Genomic DNA, 27,569 nt, shown 5'->3' with positions numbered 1-27,569 from the left:
AACGTGTGTCAAATAGAATCTGTAGACTGGCTGGTCACCCAAAGATTCCCCATATTAGTCTAAAAGCATCTGGGTTCCCTCATTTACCTTGTTATTTAGCAGTTGTTTTATATGTATTACTTTTCTCTCTCTGTGGTCGTGGTGGTGGTGGCAGTAATAGTAATAGTAGTAGCAGTAGTAGTAAAGTTGGATTTTATATGCCCATTTGATAGTGTGTTCTCAAATTGATCTAGTGCATTATTTGTTTTATCAATATGTATTAACAGAAACTGTAAAACACAAAGAATAATCAATACTCCAGCAGTCACTGAGCAGCACTCCCACATGGCAGTAACAGTCAGCACAGGCCAGGGCGGTGCTGTCACTGTTAATGTACTGGTTATTCTGTCCCTATTAACACACATTGATAAAAGGAATATCGCACCAGAATAATCTGGGATCACTCTGTCGAATGGGCATCTAAAATTCCACTTTAAAAACCATTTCATTTGTAATGGGAAACAAATGGATGCTTTCCAGCAATGGTGGGCATCGCATGAAACATCTGATGAGCAGCATTTGTTTGGGCTGACTCTAGCTACACACTGCAAAAAAGAAATTGCAAATATCTGCCAAAAGAGAAACATGTGCGCGCGCGCGCCCCCCCCCCCCCCCCCCCCCACACACACACACACACACACACACACACACACACACACACACACACACACACACACACACAGAGAGAGAGAGAGAGAGAGATGCATCAAATTGCAGGAAATTTGACATTTAGGACAAGACGAAAACAGGTATACGATAGTTCACTACAAACATGGCAGACTAATGATGAGTTCAGAATTTATAAAAACAAAATAAACACTATATCTGATGTGAGAGCTGAAGAATATAGCTTAGCACAGAGAGAGAGGCAAAACAGAATGACATGTAGGATGGGAAATCCCTTCACTCAAACGTGGAAAGTGTCGTTTGGTGGCTCAGTGGGTAAGTATCAGACTATAAAATCAAAGGTCTGGTATTCAGTGCCAAGCTGGTACTAGGATTTTTTTCTGTCACTTATAATTTCTTTCACATTCAGTAATGTTAAAAATGTTGAGTTGCACCAGTATTATCAGAGTCCATGATAAATTGTAAATCACCCTATGAGTAGTGGAAAAAGCTTCCTTAGCAGACCATGTTTTGCTGGTGAAAATAGTTCACTTTGGAAAAGTGGTAACATCCACACACTGGTATAGAAACCAAGCACAAAAGATAACACATGATGCAAAACCTGTCAGGTTTATAGCTTGTACCTTCTAGCGAGGATAATTGTGGAGTAGTTGCTCAATACAAGAACAGCAGTGTTTTGAAACACATTCATACTGTATGCAAGGGCTTGAGTAAACGTACATGGATTCTCTTCATCCCACTAAAGTACACCCACTGACTCCTTACAGCACCACTGTTTTCACCACTGAGTGAGAATATCCTTATACCCCTTGTATTACCCTGACCTAAACAGTATGAGATGGCATCATGTGATCCAAAAAACACTATGGTACAAGTATTCAAATCAGTTATGTGGCTTGTAAAGATACCATTTCCTGTGAGATGAACTGATTGCACCATAAAAGCAGCCAAGCAAACACAAAAACTACATAAATAACAGCAATATTAGTGCAAGAACTAATTTCATTTTCCTTGTAATATAACTGGCTTGCAGAAATTAGTTCAAAGGTGAGAGGCAGGCAAGGGCACAGGGCGTCCAATAAGACCACGCCTAGAAAAGCACTGCAGCGTTCTAACCAACCTTCAGGTTATAGGCAGCTCTTTTTTTTTTAAAAAAAAAAGAAGAAGAAGAAGAAGCTGAGAGAGAGAGAGAGAGAGAGACTAATACCCACATGATACTGTACGTGGTAATGTCTAACTCAAACAATAAAGGGGGTGGAATATAAGAAATTAACCAAATCAAAGAATCATTTTAATTCCAATAAAATAAATATAGGCAGGACAGCTAGGTGTAGCACCAAATGAAATCCAACAATGAGTGTTTTCTAAGGGCTCCAGAGATATATAGTAAGCCTGATTTTTTAAAAATGAATTGATTTCATTCCTCAAGTTTTCATTCACAGGGTTAAGAAGCAGACACACATCCAATAGCTTCCTCCAGGCGCAGACTGTAAACACTGATATATTAACACATATGTAGCACAGTCAAAAACTGTTACAAAGCTCATCCATCACCATGAGATTTGTGAACAAACAGTTAAATCAATTGAGATACCCATCTGAGTAAGTAACAAACAGAGACACAAAGCACATAATTTTAACACAGAGAGAAGGAATGAAGACAGATTTCAGGACAAAATGACAGGAGGTACTGAATCTCTTGCATTGTGTTCAAAATTCATGCAAAATAAATTTTGTACTCAGATGGACAAACTTGTAAAACACAATCAGGGAACAATTTTTCTATGCAAAGACACAAAAGGAGCATAAAAAAAGTATTTTAAGCAAAGTAAAATTTGGTGCACTATTTCCAAACAGGACGAGGTGCTTTAAATGACAAAATCACCTGATACGATAGTGAATCTCTTGGGTATAAATTTAGACACAGCCACCTAGTTAAGACAATAGCTGAATGAAAGAAAAGGAAAGATGACCTAGTCTGAAACACAGGAAAAAATTATCAGCAAATCATCTAGCAGCTGGGAACATTAGCTGAAGGCAGAGAAAATTGTTACTGTAAACCAGTTGGGGTAACTTTAGCAGCAGGTAAATCACAGCAGAATTAAAAAGCTCAAATTTGAGTGTTAAATATCCACACATATAGAAAAGCGTAGTGTTTTCATAACTTTACATGAAATACTCTACAGCAGTGGTAGTCAACCTGGTACCTACCGCCCACTAGTGGCTGTTCCTGCTTTCATGGTGGGTGGTATGAAGTAAGAGTTTTTAAACCATTTTCATTAGGTTTTCATAAAATTTGGACATGAAGTATTTTGTAAGTAATTATTATTATATGCTTTACCTTGCCACAACTCTGCTTTAGAAATTTTATAAAGTTACTTCCCAACTTTATAAACCACTATTACTGTTGAACTGGTGGATGGTTACAAAATTTTACCACTAACAAAGATGCAAATGTGGGTGGTAGGTGAAAAGGTTGACTGCTTGCTCTACAGCATGCTCTATATAATATATGAAGGAAAGTTAAATTTACAAACCTTATATATTTATTGTGTTTTGGGATACTGGGATGTGTGACGGAGGCACTAGCTACAACATAACAACCATTCTTCATGTTCCAGTTGCGCAGAAGTACAAAATCACGACTAGAAAAGACACCACCAGCACCATCAGCGACAACCTGGTAGATAACATCTGTGCGCTCATCAATGACCTGACAGAACATCAGAAGTAATTTTGTACACAAAAGAATAATGAACATTCAAACACATAAAAGTGACTAATTTATAGTTATGCATTTTATCAAAAATGGCAAATAACTTTGTGCATTCTACAACACTTCTGACATAATGACTCTTAGTTCACATGTAGTAGAAAGAAATGCTTTTGGAATCAGTAGAAAAGAATGGCACTGCGAAAATTAATAATTAATGAAGCACTTTGTCTTTTTAAATTGCCAATCTCTGGCATTTTAAGTGACAATTATTTCTCAGGTGTGTAGGTAATAGTATACAAGGCGTTTTTAACAGTTTTTGAATTCAGTTAAGGACACTGAGATCGCAGGAAGGAGAATGAAGCAGTTTGCACTTTGTTCTCTTCATTTAAACTGAGAGACTGTTGCTTCAGAGGTGCCAATCTCTAGATTTTATGTTGTAGGTCCTGTTCAGCAGGTTGTGCTGTCAACTGTTTTATCATCATGATCAGTGCTCTTTCTGTTGGAGGCTGACGAGTAAAAAAGGCGATTTTATTAGTTTTGAAAAGACTAGGGCTTTCTGATAACTTTGTATGAGTCAAACTTGTACTTTATGGGTACGTATGTATGTATGTATGTATGTACGTATGTGGTTTAGGGTGCTCAACGATGAGGTGTTGTACCTTTGTTCATCTGAAGTACAAAGTACATGGCATTGTTAACTCAACTTAGAGGAGACTTTCAGTATCATATCTCATTCTGAAAGATCCTCACTTGGGGAGGAACAAATATTTATGTAACCATATCCCACACCTTCATAAAAACAGGATTGGACTATCTTGCTAGGTTGCACCATGCACTTCTCTATTTTGTAATAGGCCAGTTTCTTTGATTTTCAGCTTGTTGGTAGTCATGTGACTGCATACATGCTGTGATTGGCTGTAGGTAATTTCTGTGGTATTTGAGATTTATTGTTCACTTACTGTGGTCAGTAAAGTGACTTTTGCACATTGGCGTGTGGGTGAGGTCTGTAGTGATGCAACAGATACAGCCAGGATTGCTGCCTGTGTCCTGAAATCTAACCTTTGCTAAGCTATTCCAGATCCTGATTCTGATTGAGTGTTTAAGGATATCCAACAGCTGAGGTCATCAGTCTCCTATTCACCACCCCCTCCCCAGCCCTCCCACCTCCAGGACAGAAGCAATATACCCAGTCTTCCTGTGTCTAGAGTAAATTCTGTGTGCAAGTGCAAGAAAGTGTTCTAAATGTCTGTGCAATATGTATCTTGAGGCATAACATGGGAACAAGCCAGGTATTCACCTAGTGGGATGTGAGAAACCACCTAAAAACCACATCTAGGCTGGTCGGCACACTGACTCATCATCATAAATCCACCTGGTGGACTCGATCCAGGCCAGGCATACCTCCCTGTCCTGGAAGCAGTCACAATAACATGCACAACTACCCGGGCAGGTAGTATTCCAGCACACTTGCCTAATGCTAGTATGGTTTGCTAAAGCACAAAAAACAGACAATTTTGTCTCCTTCCCTCCCCCAGCCATCAGAAATCACTACAGCCAATAACCCTCTTGCAGGAAGTTTAGGAGATCAATGCCCAATGTGGAAAACTACACAGAATGTACGAAGAGTTGGTCATAGGCACAGAAAGAAGAAAACTCCTTCAACAAGCCTTCAAAACTGGCAGCCCATGGTAAAGTGGCAGGAAAACCAAAATAATACCAGGATGAGAAAGTAAAGAAACCATGGAAGAGGGATGGAAAAAAAATTATGGTAATGAGCAGTATAATGTGTCGCAGTATGTTTTTAATGCATTCCTAATTGTGGTACTATTGTGCTATTCATATTTAACCATTATGAATACAATGTACGTTACACCAATGCAGGTGCAGTGCAAACCACAAATCTCACAGTATATAAGAGGCACTGTCTAAAATAGATGTTACACAGAATTCTAATGACCTCGAAGCTCAAAGTGTAAATGATAGGTACATGACGCAGTTTGCTAAAGGAACAACCCTGTTCTGAGAAAACTAGATACATAGTGATGAAATAAGTACTGGGGCAAATAAAAAGGATGGAAGGCATAGAGAAACAAATGGTGCTGCCCTTTTAGAGACTCAGACAGTACCTCAAGCCTTATCTAGTGGGATTGTCAGTAATGTAGCAGAATAACCAGAAGCTGTTACACGTAATATCCACTATCTGTCGAAAAACTGAAACTGTCCCCAAAGGGAATCACATCTGCTCTTGACATTCAACAAAGCTAAAAGACATGCATAAAAATTCTTGAAAATAATCTTCACCTAAGAAGGCTAGAGGACCTCAAAATATTTCAAGTACATCTGCACTACTTTACTTGTGTAGCACACCCAAAAGGTGACACAGTGGTCTTCCCACTCCTGAAGCAATTGGCCAAACTCATATGAATACATGGGGTCCGTTCTTTCAGACATGTCTGAGAGAACAGACACCACGTAAAATCTGCAACTGTGATACCTATTATGTAAATTGAAGGGGGAGAAAGGGAAGAAAAGAAAAGGAAAGGAAAGGAATTATTGATGTCAGCTGCACTGGGACTTTATGTCGTGTCAGCAACGCCGAGTGAAAATATGTGCCGGATCTCCTACTTACTAGGCAGTTGCATTAACCACTGTGTCACCCAGACACAGCATTTATCGCAACTATGTGAACTATTTCAGTAAGCCCCTTGGCCGACCCACATTCCCATCCACCACCATCAGTGAGAATGTACAATCACATTCAACCTTCTGTGGGAATCTCAAAGTAGCATGGAAGACATGTACAGGAACAGTGGATAGGCGGTGCAAGGTGGGAATGTGGGTCAGCTGAGGGGTGTATTGAGATAGTCCATGTAATTATGATAAACACTGTGTCTGGGTGGCACAGTGGTTAATGCAACTGTCTAGTACAGGAGATCCCGTGTTCAAATCATGGTCCGGCACACATTTTCACTCAGCGTCGTTGATTCTGCATAAAGACCAAATGCAGCTAATAACATTAGTTCCTTCCCTTTCTTTTCCTTTCAACTCTCCACCTTCAATTTACATAAAATGACCAAATTCCATTGAAAGTGGGCAATCTATCAATTAATGTATGAGAACTGTGTGACCCCCTGAGGTCAGTTTTCAATAGGAGAAAAGAGGTTCTTCATCTAGAACAAACTTACAGACACTTTGTCAAAGCTCATGGTCACATCTACTCTGACTCCTCCCTCAATGTTCACAAAAAAGTTGTGTGTTTATTAGACATTCTTGACATATGTGGTTGTTACAAATAAATGTTGTATGTTGTTCAAAAGTAATAACTGAAATATGTAAATCAGTGGAAAATGGGGAGACAGATATTGATAATTGAAACTTAAATTCCAGAACCATATATAAAGCACAGTAAGATTACTGTTTCCAGTTAACATAATGTCAAAACCAGTGACAGTATTTTTCCAAAAATTTGATCACGTAACAAAAATATCCCAACTTTGTGACACACATGCTGCATCTGTAACTCTAAAGTTCTCGCATTGTAAACTAACACTAATAAGTATTTACGTGCAATATCCATGAAGCTTTGGACCAAACATTCATAGGCTGAGAGACATGGCTCATTTCATTGAGGGCTCACCACATATAATTACGATACACAATAATGCAAAACCCACACTGTGTCTCAGTCATGTACCAGATGAGTGTGGTATACAAATGCAGGAAGCAATCAATGTTAAACCTCCATGGATTGTACAGGTTGGGCTGTCGAGCCACAAATGGAAACAGTGCTGGTACCGCAACAAATTTTGACATCACCTTGGCAAATCAGTCTGCAACTCTTGAAGACATCCAGCATGCTAGTGGAAGAGACCACAATGCCATTATGATAGATATTTTGGATCCTGGTGTACAAAGAAGGAATACAGGACAGGAAAACAAACATCTTCAATACAATTTTAAAAAGGGTTACTAGAAAAAAATAAATGCAAATATTGACCTTCAAACATCAGAATCTACTGATTACAGTACAGACTACACAGCAAAATGCACAAAAAGTGGCTGTTCTAGTACAGAAAATGGTTAGACGCTGTGGTAAACCATGGAGTGCATAGCTTGCAAATTTGAAACAAATGTGTTCACTGTGCAAACTTTTATCAGAAAGCTTTAGGTCATGGATAGAAAGAGGCTAGACTAATGTTGTATATATCAGTGGAAACTGAGTACCAAGTTCTCATAGGTACTATGAAGAAAAAGCTCCGGTAACAAAATGTTCAAAGGCAAACAGTAACAGACACATGTTGTACTTGCAATAAAATAGTAACAGAGAATGTATAAACACCAACTACGCTGTCTACATTGCATAAACAAGACTGGACTATGATTAGAGGGTGGAGAGATTCCACTGAATACCTGCTGAAGTTGCTTTTTCCAGAAGATAACAGTGTAAATGAGGAGGCTTCCTGAAGAGTATAACTTCCTTAACCCTGATGTGCGATAGTGGTTAAGATTAGAAACTGTCCGTAAGCCATATGCTGTTATGGTAGTGCAGATGACCAACAACTGTTGTTTAAGCGTTTGAGTGTTTCTGTGTTTTATTTAAGGTTTTATTATTTTTTATTTCCTTTATTTTTAATTTCACCAATTATTAGAAATGCTTAAACTACACAACAAATCTTGAAGTGAATGTTAACTACAGTTTTATACATCATCTGTAGCTATGTGAAAATATTATCTCAACTAGATTACAGGTGGCAGGTGTCAATAAATAATAATAAATAAACAACTGTCAGACACTATTGGCAATTATAGAACTCGTTTTACTGAAAATTAACTCTTTTCGAATTGTGTGTGTGTGTGTGTGTGTGTGTGTGTGTGTGTGTGTGTGTGTGTGTGTGTGTGTGTGTGTGTGAGGGAGGGGGGACGGGGGGGGGAGGGGGGGGGGGGAGGTGCGCGCGTGTGCATCTGGACTCCCTCTAATGCTCAATATTTACCACTAAAAAAACTTTATTTATACAGCTCCATCACCTTGCCTAGCTTACCTCTGAATGTTGTTATCGGTCACTTGAGTAAATTATAGTTAAAGTGATTGTCACACTGTTGCAATAAATAGAAACAAGACACTATTTTTTCTGTTCCCCACAATATTTTGCTGGTGGTATATGTACAATTAATGTATGTGGTGGCACTAAGGTCTTTGTTAACAACTGTGACCATGTGATTCACCATGGAACATCCTGAGTCGCTCAGCTTTAGATCTGGCTACAGCCCAGTGAATTGCACAGCACCAAAACTTCATAACCATCTGAACTGTACAACACAAATCATCATGGTCTGCATTCAGTCCACTCCAATGTTTTTCATTTTTAACGGCAAACTCTTAGCCATATCATTATACCTCATCTCAGAAGATAAGGAACTACGGCACATCAATTCCACAAAATAACTGCACACTAACAACTTCAAATACATGAGGACACATGTGCAGCTAATACTCAAAGATGTAATCTTTAAGAACCCTAGTGATGACTAAAGAGAACCTTTGTCCCAGTAATATTTATTTATAGTGAAAATGGGAGTAATAATGGAAACAGACCATTCTGCTATACGTCCCTTTAAAAATAATGACAAAAACTGTACCTAATGGGTTCACAGTCTCTCTTGGCAAACATGGAAGACGACTTGTAGCAACCACACTCCACATAAACAATGTGTGTACATGCTACACAAATGGGGCACGAAGTCTTCAGATGAATGTAATTGTGGGTATGTTAACAAGACTCAAAACTGCACAATTAGATCAAATCCAAAACACTAAACTCATCTCCACCTCCCTCCCCCTCTCCCCTTCCCCCCACCCAGTGCAACCAGTTTGATCAAGAGGCTGGAATTGGCAGGATAATAAACACACACATAATTACTTCAAAATTTTCTTAAATTCAATTATTGTGAATTTATACATACTTTATGAGAGTGTGCTGGAAAGTATTGCCTCTCAATTTTTTATGTGAAAACTCTTATTGTTTTTTTTAAATAATCTTTATTTTTTATGTACAAATATTTATTACTCAGCGAAGTCACCAAGGCAACAAAAACACTTTTCCCAACAAGAGACCAGTTTGTTGATACTGTCATCATAGAATGTTTGACTTTGTTGATCGAGCCACAATTTCACCTCTCCTTGTACTGCTTCATCATTGTCAAAGTGGGGTTCTCGAAGCTGTTCTTTAACTCCTGGAAACAGAAGAAAATCGGATGGGGCCAAATCAAGACTATACGGAGGATGATCAATGACAGTGAACCCGAGGTGTCGAACTGCTCAGATGTTATTCTCTTGTGTGGGGACTGGTATTGTCATGAAGGAGGGGAGGGTGCGCCATATGTGAATGAACTCTTCCAATTCGAAACTTATTACAGCATGCTGTTTCTCACAGAGTGACATAATTACATTACACACTGCCATTTTACACACTTCAATTCAGAGACCTCTAGCGGCACAGGGGTGCAAGTATGTGGATATGAAGAATGGAGACATAGAATGTTGTTAATATTTTTTTAAAGAAAAAAGCATTACGAATTTTCATGTAAAAAATAAAGAGGCATTACTTTTCAGCACACCCTCAGATGTTACTGCCTTTGCACTGTTACTCTTGTAATGAAATACTCGTAGAAAGTCACACACTAAATCTGTAACAATAATTACTATCATCATCATCATCATTTCTTGTAACAAAACATGACTTATGAAGCTGAAAGAATACACAGGGGTTGGACAAAAATTTGAAAACACCAAGAAAAATGCATGCTTGAACATAAATGCAGATGCTAGCCAAATCTGCAGGTTGCAGTGTTATATTTGACCATGAGTGGTATCTGTGCAATGTCCTCAATATGCTGCAAGTGTTAGTCATGATCAGAACAGTGTTCTGTGTAGCTGCGTGTGCTTCATTTTGGAGCTAAGTGAATTAAAACATGGGCAAATTGTTGGTGCTCATATGGTAGGTGCTTCCATAACCGAGGTAGCTCAAATCAAATACATATACTGTCTACAGGGAAAGCAGAAAAACATAATGCAGTAAGTCACAATATGGATGAAAGTGTACATTGACTCAAGGATTATAATGAGAAATAAGGGGATCACAGCTGCAAAAGTCAAGGCAGAAGAGTAACAATGTGTAAGGAAGCTCAATAACCAAGAAACTGCTGTGGGAGCTCAAATTCCAAAACCAATTATCAGTGATGCAGATGCCCATAATGTGGTGCCAAAGCCATAACACCTGGACTACGGAGCAATGGATAAAAAGTCATTTGGTTCAATGGGTTTTGTTTCACACTACTAGGCTGACTTTACGTCCCAAGAGTGAAACATAGTGCGGGTTTGGTGATGAATTGGGCGGTCATATGGTATTCCATGGACCTCATCGTTACTCTGCAAAGTTGCGTTACTGTCACAGATTGTGACCCTTTTGGCTGATCAGGTCAGTCCCATGGGACAATGTTGTCCCCCAATGGTGGTGATGTGTTTCACGATGGCAGGGCCCCTCTTCAACAGTTTGCATTGGTCGCAGAACTGGTTATATGATCACAAGGAAGAATTATCGCAGCTCCCCTGGCCACGACAGTTGCCATATTTCAATGTTATTGAGTATTTGTGGCCTACCTTGGAGAGAAGGTGTGTGATCATTGCCCACCTCCATCATCATTGCAGGAAGAATTGTATAAAATTCCATTGACAACCACACGAGACCTGTATTTATCCATTCTGAGATGACAAAGTCATTTTGAATGCCAACACAGTTCCTACACTGTATTAGACATAGTAACATGTTGTGTAATTGGTAGTCTCATAGTATTTTCGACTGCTTGTAAGTATTTCTATCAAATATCATAATATTATTGAACTGATTTTAGCTGCAAATTCTTAATGATTGCAAACTTCAGCAACTTTAGAACAGACAAATAATCAAGTAAAACATTGAATTAAACACTTTTAAAACTAACGTGATGAATCTTTGGGTGACCATCTAGATTACAAAATCCAATTTGGTCCACAATGTTTCAACTAACCCTGGCATTTAGGCTATGGAATATGTGTTCTGATAGTAATTAACTTTGGCTCTTTTTTTTATAAGCATCCTAAGATTAACCCTTTGACTGCTGTTGACCAGTTTACTCGTCATGTTGCCTGCCACTCCCTGGATGCTAATGACAAGTACAGTCACGACCGCCAGTTTTCCCCCGAGTGCTGCTGAGAAGTATAGACGCGCCACTACCTGAGTGCTGATGATGAGATAACTCGCACAGCAGACTTCCCACCCCATGTCTCAGTAGCCTTTTGCAATTCTGGCTGCTACCTTGTCATCAGATTCTCTGTCTGCTATGAGCCTAGGCTTCACATTTCAGTTCACTGTTCATCGAAATTTATTTAACTGTTTTTCGCGTTCTGTATTTTACAAAGAAAATAGCAAGACATCGTGGATGCACTGAGGAAGAAATCATGGAGATTCTTACAAGGAGAGATAGTGAGGATGAACTACTTGATTTTGATGAACGTGATATCTCTTCCACAGAATCGGAAAGCTGTAGTCATAAACCTTCCATGTCAGCAGGGGTGTCAATGCAGTCTCGTGTCTCAACAAAAGATGTTAGTTGTTCTGAATATGAAGACTCAGAAAGTCACAGTGAAATGCTTAAGAAGAAATCATGTCTTAGTGATAAATTTGACTGGAACAAAAATGATTTTTAGCCAGTTAATCAGGCATTTGATAATACACTACTGGGACATGTGTCAAATATGGAATGAGCCAAGTATTCTGTCAGTTTTCATGTTATTCTTTACAGAAGAACTGATGAAACATATAGCTGATGAAACCAATCAGTTTTATTTATTCACCAAGGAGAATATTCTAGAACCAGTGCATTTTGAATATCAAAGTGGAAAGATACTGGATACGAAGAAATGTTTCATAGTTGTTTGTCTTCTGATGCCTCGCAGGAAAAAACTGAAAATTAGCAAATACCAGACCAGAGATGTTGTTCTAAATACTCCAATTTTTAGTGAACTGATGTCAAGAGACCATTTTTGTTACTTATGACAACTCTGCCAATACTGGGGGAGAGAGATTATTCAAAATTAGGAACATTGTTAATTAAGTTCGTACATCTTTCCTTTGTGCATTTAATCCACATCATAAACTCTGCATTGATGAAAGTTTGTTATTACTCAAAGGACGCTTATATTTCAGACAGTTCATTCCATCGAAATGGAGTAGATTCGGAATAAAAACATTCGTGTTATGCGATTGTAAGACTGGCTATGTCTTAGATTTCATTGTTTATACAAGGACATCAATACAAACTGAGTTCCACAATTTGGGGAAAAGCAGTGACACAGTGGCTACACTAATAAAGCCCTATTTAGAACATGGATGTACCCTCTACCTTGATAATTGGTACTCAAGCCCAGACTTATTTTCAGGGCTCCACAGTCTTGGGATGAACGAATGTGGCACTGTCCGTAAGAACAGACACAACATGCAAAAACTTCAGAAGAACCTAAAACAGGGATATTTTCAATTTATGTGCACTAATACAATGTTCGCTATAAAGTTGTGTGACAAAAGGGAAGAGTGGATGAGTGGATGTTGACCACATGTAACATTACAGAAATGGTTCACACAGGAAAGACTGACAGGAATACTGGAGAGAAAATTAAGAAACCACAAATCATTGTATTACTTGAGTATGGGAGAAGTTGACCATTCTGTTATGCTGCTCAGCACTGTCAGATGTATATGGAAAACAATGAATTGGTATAAGTTCTTTTTTTACATTCTAGATGTGTGTGTGTTTTAAACACTCCTGTCCTACACAGGAAACTAATAGGTCATAAAATGTCAATAGCAGAGTTTCATCTGTCGCTGGTCAGGGAACTTATGGAAACATGATGCACTAGAGTGCAGAAAAGCTGGCAGGAGAAGGTGTTCTGATGATAATCTTCTAAGGTTTGTGGGAAGGCATTTTTCCAAACATTATAACAAATGAGCATTCCAAGAAAAGTACACTAATGCGTAGATGTGTTGTTTGCTGGAAACAGAAAGTGTGTCAAGAAAGCAGGTACTAACATAAAACTTGCAAGGTAGCATTGTGTGTCGCATCACTTTTTGAAAATTACCACACAAAATCGAATTATTAACTGCAGCACAGAACGAATACAACAACGCTATCAGTAAAAAACTTTGAAAACAAAAAATATATAAGAAAGCAAAAAACAAAATAAAAATATATTTTTAGCTTCACCAGTACCAGTCCAAATCCTGAATCAAGAAGGATGGAAATTATATTCACAAAGTGTGAAAGGAACTCTTAAATTTACAGTACATGACACTTTAATGTGCTAACGAAAAGACAGAGATTTCACAGCTTTCAAATGTTGGAAAATCTGTTCAGTACATATGCGCAACAATTAAAAGTACAGCACTAGAAAAAAATGTCTGTGGCAGACAGTCATTTCTGGCAATTCCAAACTACACCACCACTGATTACCATCTGAAAAGGATGGATGCACCTGTGCCTGGACGGAACACTTTACACAGTGTACCTATTACAGGTAAATAATCTGACAGGGGATGACTAAAAACTCAGTTTGTTGTATTCTCAGTAACAAATATAGGCCATGTGAAATTTCCAAACACTTCACAAAACAAACTTAATGAAGAGAAGTGTAATTGTTCACACTGCTGCTCACAGTAAATTCCAATATTGTACTGTGATATGAATGATGACCTGTATGTTGTTTTCTCCTATAAACGATGTAATGTAGCGTTTTGAACAACCAAAACAATGTACAGTTATCTGTAATCTATGGCTTATTTTATTAGTTCTTGAGTTAGTACAGTGAGGAACCCATAGAGAAATGCAGATGTTATAAATGGGTATGCAAGAAAGAATAGTAAACTATTGAGGTAAATCTAATGAATCACGTCGCTTTCGGCATCAGCTACAAAAATTGTGTAAAAAAATTAAATGCATGATATAATTCTTAGTGGCGGAAAATAGTTTTAACGATTCACTTTGATCCTGCAGTAACTCATCTGCAAAGGAACTATGTAGTGAGAGCATTTATTCTGTATCAGCCATGAGTGCTTCGCCTGGAGTTGTAGTCACTCCAGAAATAATATTCAGCACAGGGAGGGTGCGACAGTGCGGGCCACTCCAGCGCCAGCGGCAGCTCAAGGAACACGCACTTAGTGCAGGTAGCTGAATTACGCCATGAGCCGCAGCACCTCAGTGCGCCAAGCAGACGGTGCACCTTCAGCAGTCAAATGGTTAATTGGTGGTAACAGAGGAAGTGCAAGACTGGTCAAATTAGCCCAGAGGTTGAAAAAACCACTTCAGTTGTAAATTTCTTTTATTATCATACGATCGGTTTCAGGCTATTATAAGCCCATCTTCAGGTGTTGTACTGGAAATAACAAGAGAAGGCAGATAATTTTCACACACCACAACACACATACAAAACAGCATATTTTCTAAAAAGTTTAAAAAAACTTTTAAAGACATTTTGAAACTGCTGGTCGGGCTAGGAGCTGTGGAACCTACGTCAATGCGAAAGTGACACCAGACAGTACTACAGGTGACTGTCTGGGTAGGGAAATACACAAATAGTACCAGGACACTTACACTGTGCTGTGGCCCCTGAGCACCACGGTGAATGTGTACTAGGCACGGTGTGCTACCTATGAGCACAGAACAGGGCGTAGCAGATGCGAACGAGGAGGCAAATTGGTAAACCAGAGTGGCAAAAGTGACGCCATCTATTGATGGAGAGAAGAACGCGGGGCACTATCCCAGCCGTTCACAATTTGAATTAATGGTTTACATTTCAAATTAAGAAAAAACAAAAATTACATAAGAAATACATGAAATAAGTTAAAAGTGCATTACGCATAGTAAAGTAGGGTACTGAACAGGTCGATACAGAACTGTGATAAAACTGAGTAGAAGCTGCAATATAAAATTATTATATAAACCGTAAAGCGCAATGAAACTTTCCTTTTACATGAGTGGCAAACAAGTTTTAAATTTAGTGGTATATATAAGTGGCAACATGGAACAACACACCACAGCCATCACTTAAAATAACAAACATGTGCCATTCCTATTTACAAGCACTTGTTATTAATCAACAGGGAAAGTGGCAGAACCTTACAGTCTGTACTGTCAGATAGTAATACGTCAATTAATAGCTGGCAGCAATAGCACTAAAAGGACATTATAAATGGGATCAATTTAAAACATGCTAACTGGCAGTAACAACTAACTGAGGCTTACATGAGATAAGACCTGAGACGGATTTTATATAATGAAAGACAGGTAAATTTTTAATTAGTAAGGGCACAGATAATGCTACAATACTATGATGTGCCATAGTCATAGGATAAAATGAAAAACATGCAAACTTCTATTGAGAGAGGACAATTTTACAGCTATGTATAATGAACTGGGTCAACCTTGTGGACCACACTATAGGAAAAAGGCATATGCCATACATTTGTTGTGCCTATTGAAGGCCACAAAAAATGGCAAAAAACACTGATCCATTTAAGAGGTATACATGTATGGCATACAGTAATCATAGACCAGAAAGAGGAGGAGATGAGGCTGGACGCTGCATCAAAAAAGAAAAGTTATTCAGCAGGACTGCATGCTTAAGCACAGTTTGCTCATTCAAAGTGCCAGACAGATCACGGCAAATGCTGTGGGTGACTTCTATTTCTTCTAAAAGGTTTTAAACTGGGCCCTTACAATGAATATGCAGAAGGCTGCAATTTGTGTTTATATTTGAAATGAGATGGTTATGATCCTTCAGGTGGTTAGTGAGATCAGACTTGGAATTGCTAAGATCCTGATGCTCTCTGAACCATATGTTAAAGGCGCGGCCAGTTTGGCCTATGTATGCAGAATGGCACTCAGTACACCGGATGCAATAGACGCCCAATTGTGCGTAGCGATTGTCTTCTCTGGTTTCATGGTGCTTCAATAGGCTCCCGATCTTATGCAGAGTGTAGAAGGTGTGTATAACCCCCTCTTTTCTAAGCCATTTGCCAATACTGTCAGATATAACACCTACATATGAGAACCTGCAAAAATTTTTTTAGAGTTATCATTATTTGTAGGTGACAGGGTAATCCCATACAGATCATTGGAAGCACCTTTCGATTGCATTTGATGGTGATGATGATGATGAGCATCAACAACATCTGGCTGGTAGCCGTTAGCATGTGCTATGAATTTAAAGGTAACCAACTCGCACTGGTAATTTTCTTTTCAGAGAGCAACTCTGGCTACACAGTAAAGCATAGCACAAAGAGCTACCATTTTTTGCTACTTTGGGTGAACTGAAGAGCAATGAATAATAAAACTAGACGTGGTCGGTTTTCTAAATATGTTAAAGTGAATATTACTGTCCTGTAACGAAATTTCCAGATCTAAAAATGGGAGTGTAAAGCCAGAGTGATATTCTATCATACACTGAATTTTAGGGTGCATTTTGTTAAAGTTGTGTTGAAAATATTTGGAGCTGGGCATCAGTCCTGTAATATAAAAGTATGATGTCATCGATGCATCTTTTATAGCATACTACTCTTTGAAGGTGTTGTGTGTGGGTTGAAAAAAAACTGATGTTCAATGTGATTGATGTAAATATTAGTGCTTATAATGGCCATTGGGGCCCCATGGCTAACCCGTCAGTTTGTCCACATATGGTGTCTTTAAAGGCAAAGTAATTATGGTCCAGGACAATTCTGAGCAAATGAAGGAATTCATCAATTTTTTTGTGAATCTAGACGAGAGAACATCCATAAATTGGATTCAATAATAGGATCACCTCTTTAATGGGGATATTCGTGTACAAGCTTACTATGTCGAGACTTGCTAGATTCTTATCACTGGTTACAGTTACATGTTTGAGGTGTGTAATTAACTCCTCTCTGTTCTTGATGGCATGATCATCATGGAAAAGTTTTCATTACTTTTTACAGGGCAAATGTATCATATGTGAAAAGTCTCCTTGATCTAGACAGATTGCACAAATTAAACTGAAAAGCTGGGAGCTGCTATTTCCACTTTGCTACCATCCTGCAAGGTTGATTTTACTTTCAATAAATACTGTACGTCACGACACAATGTGCATGTTTCAACTCAATTTTATGAATCATTAACCTTCCACAATTTAGATGTAGAATGGATAAAGAAAACAAATATCCATTACAGTTTTTCTGTGCTAAACTTTAAAGGTACAGTGTACAATATATACACCTGAAGTACTGAATAAAAGATTTTGTTCTTTATTACTGCCAAAACGTCTTTACATTTCCCTAAAATTTTGTTTCCATTCACTCTCTCAACACAATTTCTGTTTTTCTTGTTTTGTGTAGTTTATGTGTTCATAATTACATTGTTTTCCATTTCCTATAAGACATTTCATCACTAATACAATGTCACATTGGGATTTCTTTTTCATTTACCTTTCCTTTGAGTCTATGCATGGATTCTTTGATATATGTTGAGCTGTTACAAAATCATCTGTGGTACTGACAGGAGTGCTAAGCTGAGACTACTTCTGCTGAAAATCAGCAGATCATTTCTTACTCTGACTGAAACAACTCTTTACCAGTTAATTTTACTCAAACTACAAAAATATTTTGAATACAAAGAGAAAAATGCAGTTTTTCACATCCTTGCAGAACTGCCCATATAATTCATGTTGAAATACAATAAGCACGTATCTGCTGAAGGAAGAAAATTCTTCTCCCCAAAATCAAGAAAATGAGATTTTCATCACCCCTCTCATAGAACCTAAAATGTTCAATCTGACATTATAAAGCTTGTCCTCTTCATCATTTTTAAATTTTTCTACTTATTTGCCTCCAATATAGAGGCTAATGTACCAGTAGTTGAAAACACAGCTGTTTACCATTCTTGCTTCTTAGTGGGATATAACTGTGAAAAATTTATACTTTACTCAGATAATATTTGCTCAAGGAAGACAGAGAACTTTCTGCAGGTACTCCCCTGCAATTGAACTTTAATGTTTAGCTACAAATTAACCATTCTGCATTGAGCAAAGCATTCTAGGTATATATTTGCTTGCAAAAGATTTACATGGTGGCAAAATGACTGGTGCCTGAGAAGTCTTAAATCCTTTATTTGCTTTGACACATGGTATTGATAATGTAATTTACAGTTTCTACTGCATCTTCTCCTCAAAGTAAACTGGACAATATCTGAATCACACAAGATGGTTAAACAAGTAGCAATTTGAGATTATGTATACTGCATCACTGCATTCCAGTTTCATAGGCAATGTTACAACTTTTATTACAAGTTTCCTTGTTGTTATATACCAAGGTGCCACGGCTGAAGTGTTGACACTTATGGCATCATGCAGTATAAATGCAAGTGTTGCCAGCCGCAGTGGCCGAGTGGTCCTAGACGCTTCAGTATGGAATCGCGCGACTGCTATGGTCGCAGGTTCGAATCCTGCCTCGGGTATGGATGTGTGTGATGTCCTTAGATTAGTTAGGTTTAAGTAGTTCTACGTTCTAGGGGACTGATGACCTCCGATGTTAAGTCCCATAGTACTCAGAGCCAATTTTTTTTTTTTTTTTTTTTTTTTGCAGGTGTTCTCTGCAGTTTCTCTCTTATTCTTTTACATTGTTTAGTAATGCTGAAACATAGCCCCCACTCTTCTGTCAGCTCTACCGGATAAATAACCCCTTCAGCATTCACAAGTGTCAACATACATACAAAATTAAGAATTCTATGCAGCTCTGACTTTACAGTATATCCATTTGCAAGAGGGGAGTAGGGGCACCCACACAACCCCCATCCACTTGTGGATTCTAGGTATATTTTCAACACTTATTCCTATCAGTAATTTTCAGCTAGTTATTATAACTTGCTTTCATGTGGAAATGGAGTACAGATTTCTTATTAATTCCACAATGTTTGTGCATTTCTAGAAATTATTGTCTGTGATTAAACTATAGGCTCAGGGCTTTCTGGCACTACACTGTCAAATTTGATCAGATATACTGTACTTTTAACAGCAGCTTCATTTGGCAGTCATGCACAGATCATGATAATTAATATGCCTCCTTGCACTTGGTGGCAGTTTCAGTACAATCACAATGAAAATATTTGAAGATTTAAAAACAGGGCCCCTAAACTCTTCTGTCACTTTTTCATACATGCCCTAGTTGAGGTGCAGAAATGGGCTGGTCCAACATCCCAGTGCCTGGAGTCAATGAACAACTTCCTGAGCACCCGCCTCCTCCCTCACAAGCACAATATAATCACAGCTGTTGCATACTTCACTGCCATTTGACACCAATTCACACAGGTAAAACCCCTTCCCTCCTGCAAACTTAACCACCACAGTAATACACTACAGTCTTGACATCCACTAGAGGAGGAGGAGGAGAGTAGTGTTTAACGTCCCGTCGACAACGAGGTCATTAGAGATGGAGCGCAAGCTCGGGTGAGGGAAGGATAGGGAAGGAAATCGGCCGTGCCCTTTCAAAGGAACCATCCCGGCATTTGCCTGAAGCGATTTAGGGAAATCACGGAAAACCTAAATCAGGATGGCCGGAGACGGGATTGAACCGTCGTCCTCCCAAATGCGAGTCCAGTGTGCTAACCACTGCGCCACCTCGCTCGGTGACATTGACTAGACCTGTGGCTACTATCTAGTACATTATTTTCAGTTTTATATAGCAGAGACATTTTGGCAGATCCTGAAGAACATAGCCACGTAATACAGCAGACAAGATCTTCTGTGCTTCATTTGTGGACCCTAATGTATCACCCACAAATAGAATATGCATTTGCTGCTCTAGAAGTGGGGAAAAAAGGAAATATTCTTCATACTTGAAAATATAAGGGGCATTCAAATGAAACACTGTCACTAATGTAAAGTAACGGTAACAATTTTATTAACTCAAAAATGTAGTTATACACAGTACACATACTCAAAAATAGTCGCCAAAACTGTAGGCACATTTGTCCCACTGTGACACTAGCCGGTCAATTCCATCCATGAAGAAGCTAGTAGGCTGCAGTCAGATCCAGGCCTGGACCCAGTTACACACTTCATCGTCCGTTGCAAATCAATGTCCATGAATAGCTTGTTTTAGAGGTCCAAACACATGAAAGTCACATGGTGAAAGGTCGGGGCTGTACGGAGGATGTTCCAGCATTTCCCACCGAAACTGCAGTGATGTCATCTTCACCACATTGGTCGTGTGTGGGTGTGTATTATCATGCAGGAGGATAATGCCATTGGACAACATGCCTCGGCATTTCCACTTGATTGCTCATCTTAAAGTTTGGTAAAGTGGCTTGATAAACACTGGGCACTGTTGGTGGTTCCCTGTTCCAGGAACTAGACAAGCAGTGGGCCCTTGTGGTCAAAAAAGGAGGACATCACGACCTTACCAGAACCGGTGTGTACAGCCTTCGATTTCTTTGGAGGTGTTGAAGTAGCATGTTTCCACTGCTTGCTCTGACACTTGCTTTCCGGTTCAAAATGGTGACACCATGTTTCGTGACCTGTGACAATACGTGACTGAACACCGTATTCCTCCTCATGATAATGTTGCAGATGACTCAAAGACAGTGCCATTCGAGTATTGCACCAGGGTGTATACAGGGACAAGGAAAAAAAATTCCCGGATTATTCCCGGATTTCTCCCGGATATCCCGTTTAAAAAATATGCTTTTTCCCGGGCGACCTACTGTCACTTAGCACAGAAAAAGTTCCCTCGGAACTGTAAAACTTATCAATCCTTTGAATGGTTAACGTTTTATATAATCGCGTAGAACTTCCCGGAAAAAAAAAAAGAAAAGCCGGAGCAGAGAAGTTTTGGAAAGACCTTTGATTTGCAGCAGCATATTTTCGTATTACGAAAGTATAAATTCGAATTGCACCAAACACAGCTTGTTAGTTTCCGGAGCGTTGCAACCGAGGTTGTGATGTCCTTTTGTAAGCGAGTCATATCTCAAGCCACGAGATCTCGCCAGCCGATGACAGCAGCTATTCAGAGCATAGGGCACGTGTTATAGTCAGCCACTAGCAAGATTACTGGTTACATAGCGCGAACACACAAGAGGAAAAGTTAACGGTTTACATTAATGTACACAGTACCGTATATCTACAAGAAAAGCTAAGCTTTCACGTGTAATATTGGTCTTTTTTTGGTGTGATATGCTTTAAGATACATCACACAAATGTGCCAGTAAATTTAAAATTGTGACATAAATGCCTCGGCTCGAAATTCTTGAAGTGGCTGGTCCTCAAACTGTTCAGTTTCGAACGCTCTGTGATTTAGATATCCATCCCACTTTCACTCACTGCACACAGATTTTTTGAAAGTTCGAGTGTTGATGCATTACAGTGTGGGAGGTGCCCACGCTAATACCCAGTAACAATCAGTTTCTGGATGACCTTAACAGCGACTATCATAATATTGGTTTCACTATGGAAATACAGGAAGACGGTTGTCTTCCTTTCCAGGACATACTAATAAGGAACATAGTAAGCTACACCATTCAGTATATAGGAACAAGACACACATAGACCTGTACCTGCATGCCACAAGCTGCCACTGTCCAGCACAATGGCAGATAGTGCCGACCACTCTGATAAATATGGCGAACGTCATATTCGATAAAGAAAGTCTCCTGGGCAAACAACACCTGAAGGAAGTATTCCAAAAAAATGGGTACACTGAAGTTCGGATTAGTAGTACATTCAAGTAGAGATAACATGTTCGACACCGGAAAGATGAAGAAGACAAAGAGACTCATTCTCCTTTTGTATGTGGGACAGCTATCAGCCAAAATTGCAAGGCTACTCGAAAAATCCAACATAAAAACCATTTTCCAATCATCTTAAAGGTGAAAGAGTGGCTTGGCTCTGTGAAAGACCCACTAAAACTGAACTTACTGAGAATATACAGCATTGCCTGTTGAATTTGGCCAACAGTACATCAGGAAAATACAGTCCTGTATTTGAATTGTTGCAAGCAGCAACTGCGACAGACTGCAAAATCAGTGATAGCAGAGCATAGCCTCTAGGAAGACCACACCACTGACTTCCAGAACACCAAGGTGCTTTGCCAAGCAAATGGCTATTGGGCCAGCATCACAACGGAATCAAAAGAAAATTGGGTTCACAAGAATCTTTTCAACAGATACAAAACATACCAAATAAGTGTGGAATGGGATCCATTATTAACGGCAACATGATGGTGAGCATAACTAGCACAGTCCAATTCACAAGACATGGCTGGAATGGCGACACAGAGATGTGAACAGCACACCTGCTACTCACACCACTGCAACCTCACCCCTCTCCATGCCCAATGGCCAGACAGTACACACCATCTATAGCCAGGTTGAAGGGGGCACTCCACTAGTAACAATATTACAGTATTCGCACACCTCAACACTTTGCCAGAAGATGACGAGTGTGACACGCGTTGAAATGTCACAGTATTTTAACACTGCCACCCCACTGAAAACCTGAATGCTTTTCACCAATAGTATATGCCTGAAGAGCCTGTTTTCACATAAATATCTGTCACTGAAAGCTTGCTTCCTACTAACTGAGATGTTGGGCATGTGATGAATACAACACAGTGGATGTTAGAAAATAGAAGACATTGAAATAATGCAAAACATTCATTAACATGATTAGATTTCTTCATTTTAAAAGAAGAAAAATGCAATATACACACATATATAAAAGTACTTAATTTTTTTGAGGAAGACCTATTTCACTCAAAATTCTCAATTCAGAAACTGATAGCAAATCCCAAAATGTTCGAAGCTTGCCTCCACACTCACATACATTCATAGGACCATACACTATTGTACACTTTCAAATACACACGTCTGGTGTCTCTCAGTTTTATAGGCTTAAATGACACTTTGATGAAATATCTGCTGTACAAAGCAACTGACTTAGGTGGCACCACAGATAACATCACAAAGGAGTGAGGTCAGGGGGATGTGCTAGCCTTAGTACCAGTCCTCCCTTACATGTCCACTTGCTATTGAACATACCACCCACTCTACATCTTTAATAATGCAACTGTCACTGATAGCCCACTTGCTTCTCTTACTCTCAGACACTCAACCAGTGACGTGCCAGACAGTACCTGTATAGTGTGCTGGGAGAATACATGAAGCTAACATGCAGTTACCTACAATTGCAGTACACACATCAATGTATTGCTGGTGGTTCACATCCGGCCTGAATTATACCATGAGGATTTTCGTTCAACCATAAAAAATAAATGTAAAAAATTGCTATTCCATCTTCATTCGTCCAACATGAATATGCTAAAAACTTTCTGATCATACAATTTTGACAACAAGCTAAAAGACTTCACAACAGTTTACAATGATGAGAAACTGAACAAGTTATAAATATGCCAGAAGCACACACAGGGATCCATGACCACTCAACAGAAACCCACAAAGCAACAAAAATCATTGGATAACAGCTCAGGAATGGTGGGGTGGTGCATTGTCTTGTCAATACAGACTAAAGGATGCATATGATCTGTCAACAGACATCTTTAGCTTCACCTGTGGAGAATCAAAGATGTACCAGGTGGTTCCATTTCACTCCAAGTAAACATTACACATGCTGTCAATAGCCTCACCAATGTGAACTGCCAAGAGTGATGAATTATGCTGTGTGATTCCAGTGCATTCTTAGAGGTAATCACTTGAAAGCACTAGTAACAAAAATTACTGTAAATTTTCAAAAATGCAATTTTTACACCATATGTGATTTGCTACTATTAACTTAATGGGTGGGGGATCTCCAAATGTTTGCCATGTGTATAATGTTATTAATTAATTATTTCATAAATATTAGATTATCTGACTCCATTAATATAATAGTTTTATTATTAAAATCTTACTACTACTACTACTACTACTACTACTACTACTACTACCACCACCACCACCACCACCACCACCACCACTACATAACATTATTTCAGTCCATCTGTTTTTACAATGCTGTATGTTTTGCTTACTTACTTTCTTAGAAAATGAATAAAATTATATCTTTGATGAACAATGTTTCAGTTATTGTTACAGAGCTCTTTGTGCTGTACGTGTAAGGTGAACTTTGTGTTGTGTTCATATGAGGCTTCTTAAAAATGGCATGCTCTACAACTCCTTACAAATCATCAGATAGTTCAAGAATTCAACAACTCCTTAGATTTTATTTCCTTTGTTCTATATAAAAAATAAGACCACATTTTAATTTTCTATACATATTTTCATTCTAACTTTACACAGCAAATGTACCAAGAACATTTTACACAGGAATGAGGTGTTGAGGAACTTCATTCCCATATCCTCTGTCATCATTTAGCAAATATAAGTAACAGAAAAAAAGAACTCCACAACTCAAGGTATGATTCAGTTTCACCTACATAGTAATGGCTAGTGCAGAAACTATCATATGATAATGAAATCCTGAAAATAGATCACTTTTGTTTAACAGCTTAGGAAAAAATTGGGCACCGAGATATACAGATATTCAGCACAAATTTAAGATTAACAACTGTAGAAAATTAACATTTCACAGGAATGGGATGCCACTCCCAGCACTTTGAGGCATTTGAATGGTTGATAGACTTACAATAATAGTAATTTTTCAAGGGAAGGAATGGATACATATTATGTGTCTTTAACGCAGTGGTTTCCATTGCCTTCTGAATCCTCATGCAATTGATTATTGCTGACTGTTCTGCCTTTAGGGGCATTTCCCCACCACAATCACAAGAAGATGCCCTGAACCTCTATCTACTTATCTACCCTTTTTGACAAAGCAGTTGGCAGAATGAGGGTGACTCCTTACACTGAAAGTCTTCAACTACCATTGCTGATTCTTTTTTTATTCCAAATATAAGCATATGCTAGGATAAAACCCAAAAATCGTAAGGTTTTGATTAGTAGTGAAAGATACTACCCTGGGATCATGGTGAACTAATTTACACCTGTTGTCTCGATTTTCTTTCTAAATAAATCATTTTATGCAATTCTGTTAATTATAGTATATTTTAGGAAAAAGCTTATCTTATCTTACTCTGATTGGAAACAAATCTACAACAAACTTACCACTGAATCAGAAAATAACACAAAAAATAATGTAACTTACCTGCACTCTGTGAGACTGTAGAACTGTTGGATTCCAAGAAGGAAACTGCTCTACTGACTCAAAAAGGAGGTAAAGTAGAGCTTTTGGTGGCAAGTCAACAACACCCTGTAAAAAATAATACAAGTATTCATAGAAAATGAACCCATAAACACCTATTTTCTGCTGAGAGAATGGCTTTTAGGTCTCCATGTATTTGAGGTTATGATCTGAACTGGCCTGCCAAGGATGCATTGTAGATAGTCATATTTCTGTGATAGGCTAACAACAACAATAAATAACAAGTTAACCAATAATCTCAAGACCCTACAAAACCTTTCCAACACTGATTCTTATACTGAAATTTTAAAGAAATATGTGTTTTTCTTTTCTGAGGAAGGCTTTGGCCAAATGCTTATGTAACAGTCTTTTCGTCGTGCCTGCCCGCAATTCCACGTGTTATATTTACAGTGAATAGCAATCTAACCCTTTCATAATACGGTTCACTTTCCTTTAACCTCTCCTTTTCTTCTAAATCTTTTTATTCATCTGCACCTAATAAAGGTCAGTATATGGTTCTAATTTTTGAATTACTCAGTTCCCTTTTCTTGCCCTTTATTATGACAACATATGAATTGACCACTTAAGACTATATCTATTCTTTCATAATGTACAGCAAGTTCCAGTTGAGATTAATGAATTATTTAGGAATAAAGGAGATGACTCATTGAAAGGCAGAGGTGCTGTGTCATCAACACACACACACACACACACACACACACACACACAAAAAGTACAGAGATTTACTTTGCTAACTTTTGGAATGAAATTCCTTTCTCAAGCTCTAGGAGAAATATGCACAAGCATGCACATAGGCATGTGCACACATGCCCCCCCCCCCCCCCCACACACACACACACACACACACACACACACACACACACACACACACACACAAGTGTGCGCCTGCCTCCCTACATTGTGCTCATTCGTCTGCCAGCGCTCTCCTGAGAGTTGAAGAATGGAGAAAGGCAGGAGGCAGGGAGGGGGTTGGGGGAAAGTGTCTAGTGGCTCGTGGGATAGTGGGGAGCAGTCTGTGGGCTACTTAGGGGTGCAGGTAGAGGGGGCAAGTGGCAGACGGCTAAGCACTTGATTTCACAGACTAACACATGAGATGGCAGCACACAACTAGCTGACACATACTGGGCGGGGGTAATGGGAAATGGGTGGTGAAAGGCAGCTGCACCTGCACACACGCGCGCGCACACACACACACACACACACACACACACACACACACACACACACACACACACACACACACACAGTATTTGGTGGGGGGACAGCAAGTTACCTAAGGTAGCCCACTGTCCCCCAACCCCACCAAACAGTCAGAGAGAGAGAGAGAGAGAGAGAGAGAGAGAGAATGTGTGTGTGTGTGTGTGTGTGTGTGTGTGTGTGTGTGTGTGTGTGTGTCCACCATCCCTTTCCCATTGCCCCCCCCCCCCCCCCCCAAAACATGACAGCTAGTGCTGCCATCTCACGTCCCAGTCTGTGAAATCAAGTGCTTAGCCACCTGCCACCTGCCACCTTACCAGCACCCCTAGCTAGTTCACAGATGCCTCCCAACTCTCCCACAAGCCCCTACCCTAGACACTTACTTCCCTCCCCCACCCCCCAACCCCCTCTCTCTATCCGTCAGACCACCCCACCTTGCACCCCCACCTCACCGCAGTACACTCACCGTGGGCCAGGAATGAACTGGCAGTCGAATGAGAACAATGTAGGGAGACAAGCATGTGCCTGTGAGTCAGTGAGTGAGTGAGTGAGTGAGTGAGTGAGTGTGTGTGTGTGTGTGTGTGTGTGTGTGTGTGTGTTTCTCATACAGCTTGAGAAATGAATCCCATTCCGAAACCTAGTGAAGTAAAACTCTGTACTTTTCGTGTGTATCTGTCAACGATG

The 27,569-nt window shown here is 39.2% G+C and overlaps 1 protein-coding gene across 3 annotated transcripts in view; it reads right to left on the bottom strand.

Annotated features, from left to right (window-relative positions):
- The window catches only part of LOC126184579 (steroidogenic acute regulatory protein-like), a 143,869-nt gene that overhangs the window by 10,364 nt on the left and 105,936 nt on the right, over positions 1–27,569 (bottom strand). For all 3 annotated transcript variants that reach the window (XM_049927010.1, XM_049927011.1, XM_049927012.1), the window contains 2 exons: positions 25,632–25,736; positions 3,204–3,379 (listed from right to left, as the gene is read on the bottom strand). In XM_049927010.1, the coding sequence (XP_049782967.1) occupies positions 3,204–3,379; positions 25,632–25,736 (281 nt within the window). The remainder of the gene's footprint in view (positions 1–3,203; positions 3,380–25,631; positions 25,737–27,569) is intronic.

Source organism: Schistocerca cancellata, chromosome 4 (assembly GCF_023864275.1).
Source record: "Schistocerca cancellata isolate TAMUIC-IGC-003103 chromosome 4, iqSchCanc2.1, whole genome shotgun sequence".
Classification (NCBI taxonomy): domain Eukaryota; kingdom Metazoa; phylum Arthropoda; class Insecta; order Orthoptera; family Acrididae; genus Schistocerca; species Schistocerca cancellata.
This window is presented reverse-complemented; position numbering and strand designations above follow the sequence as displayed.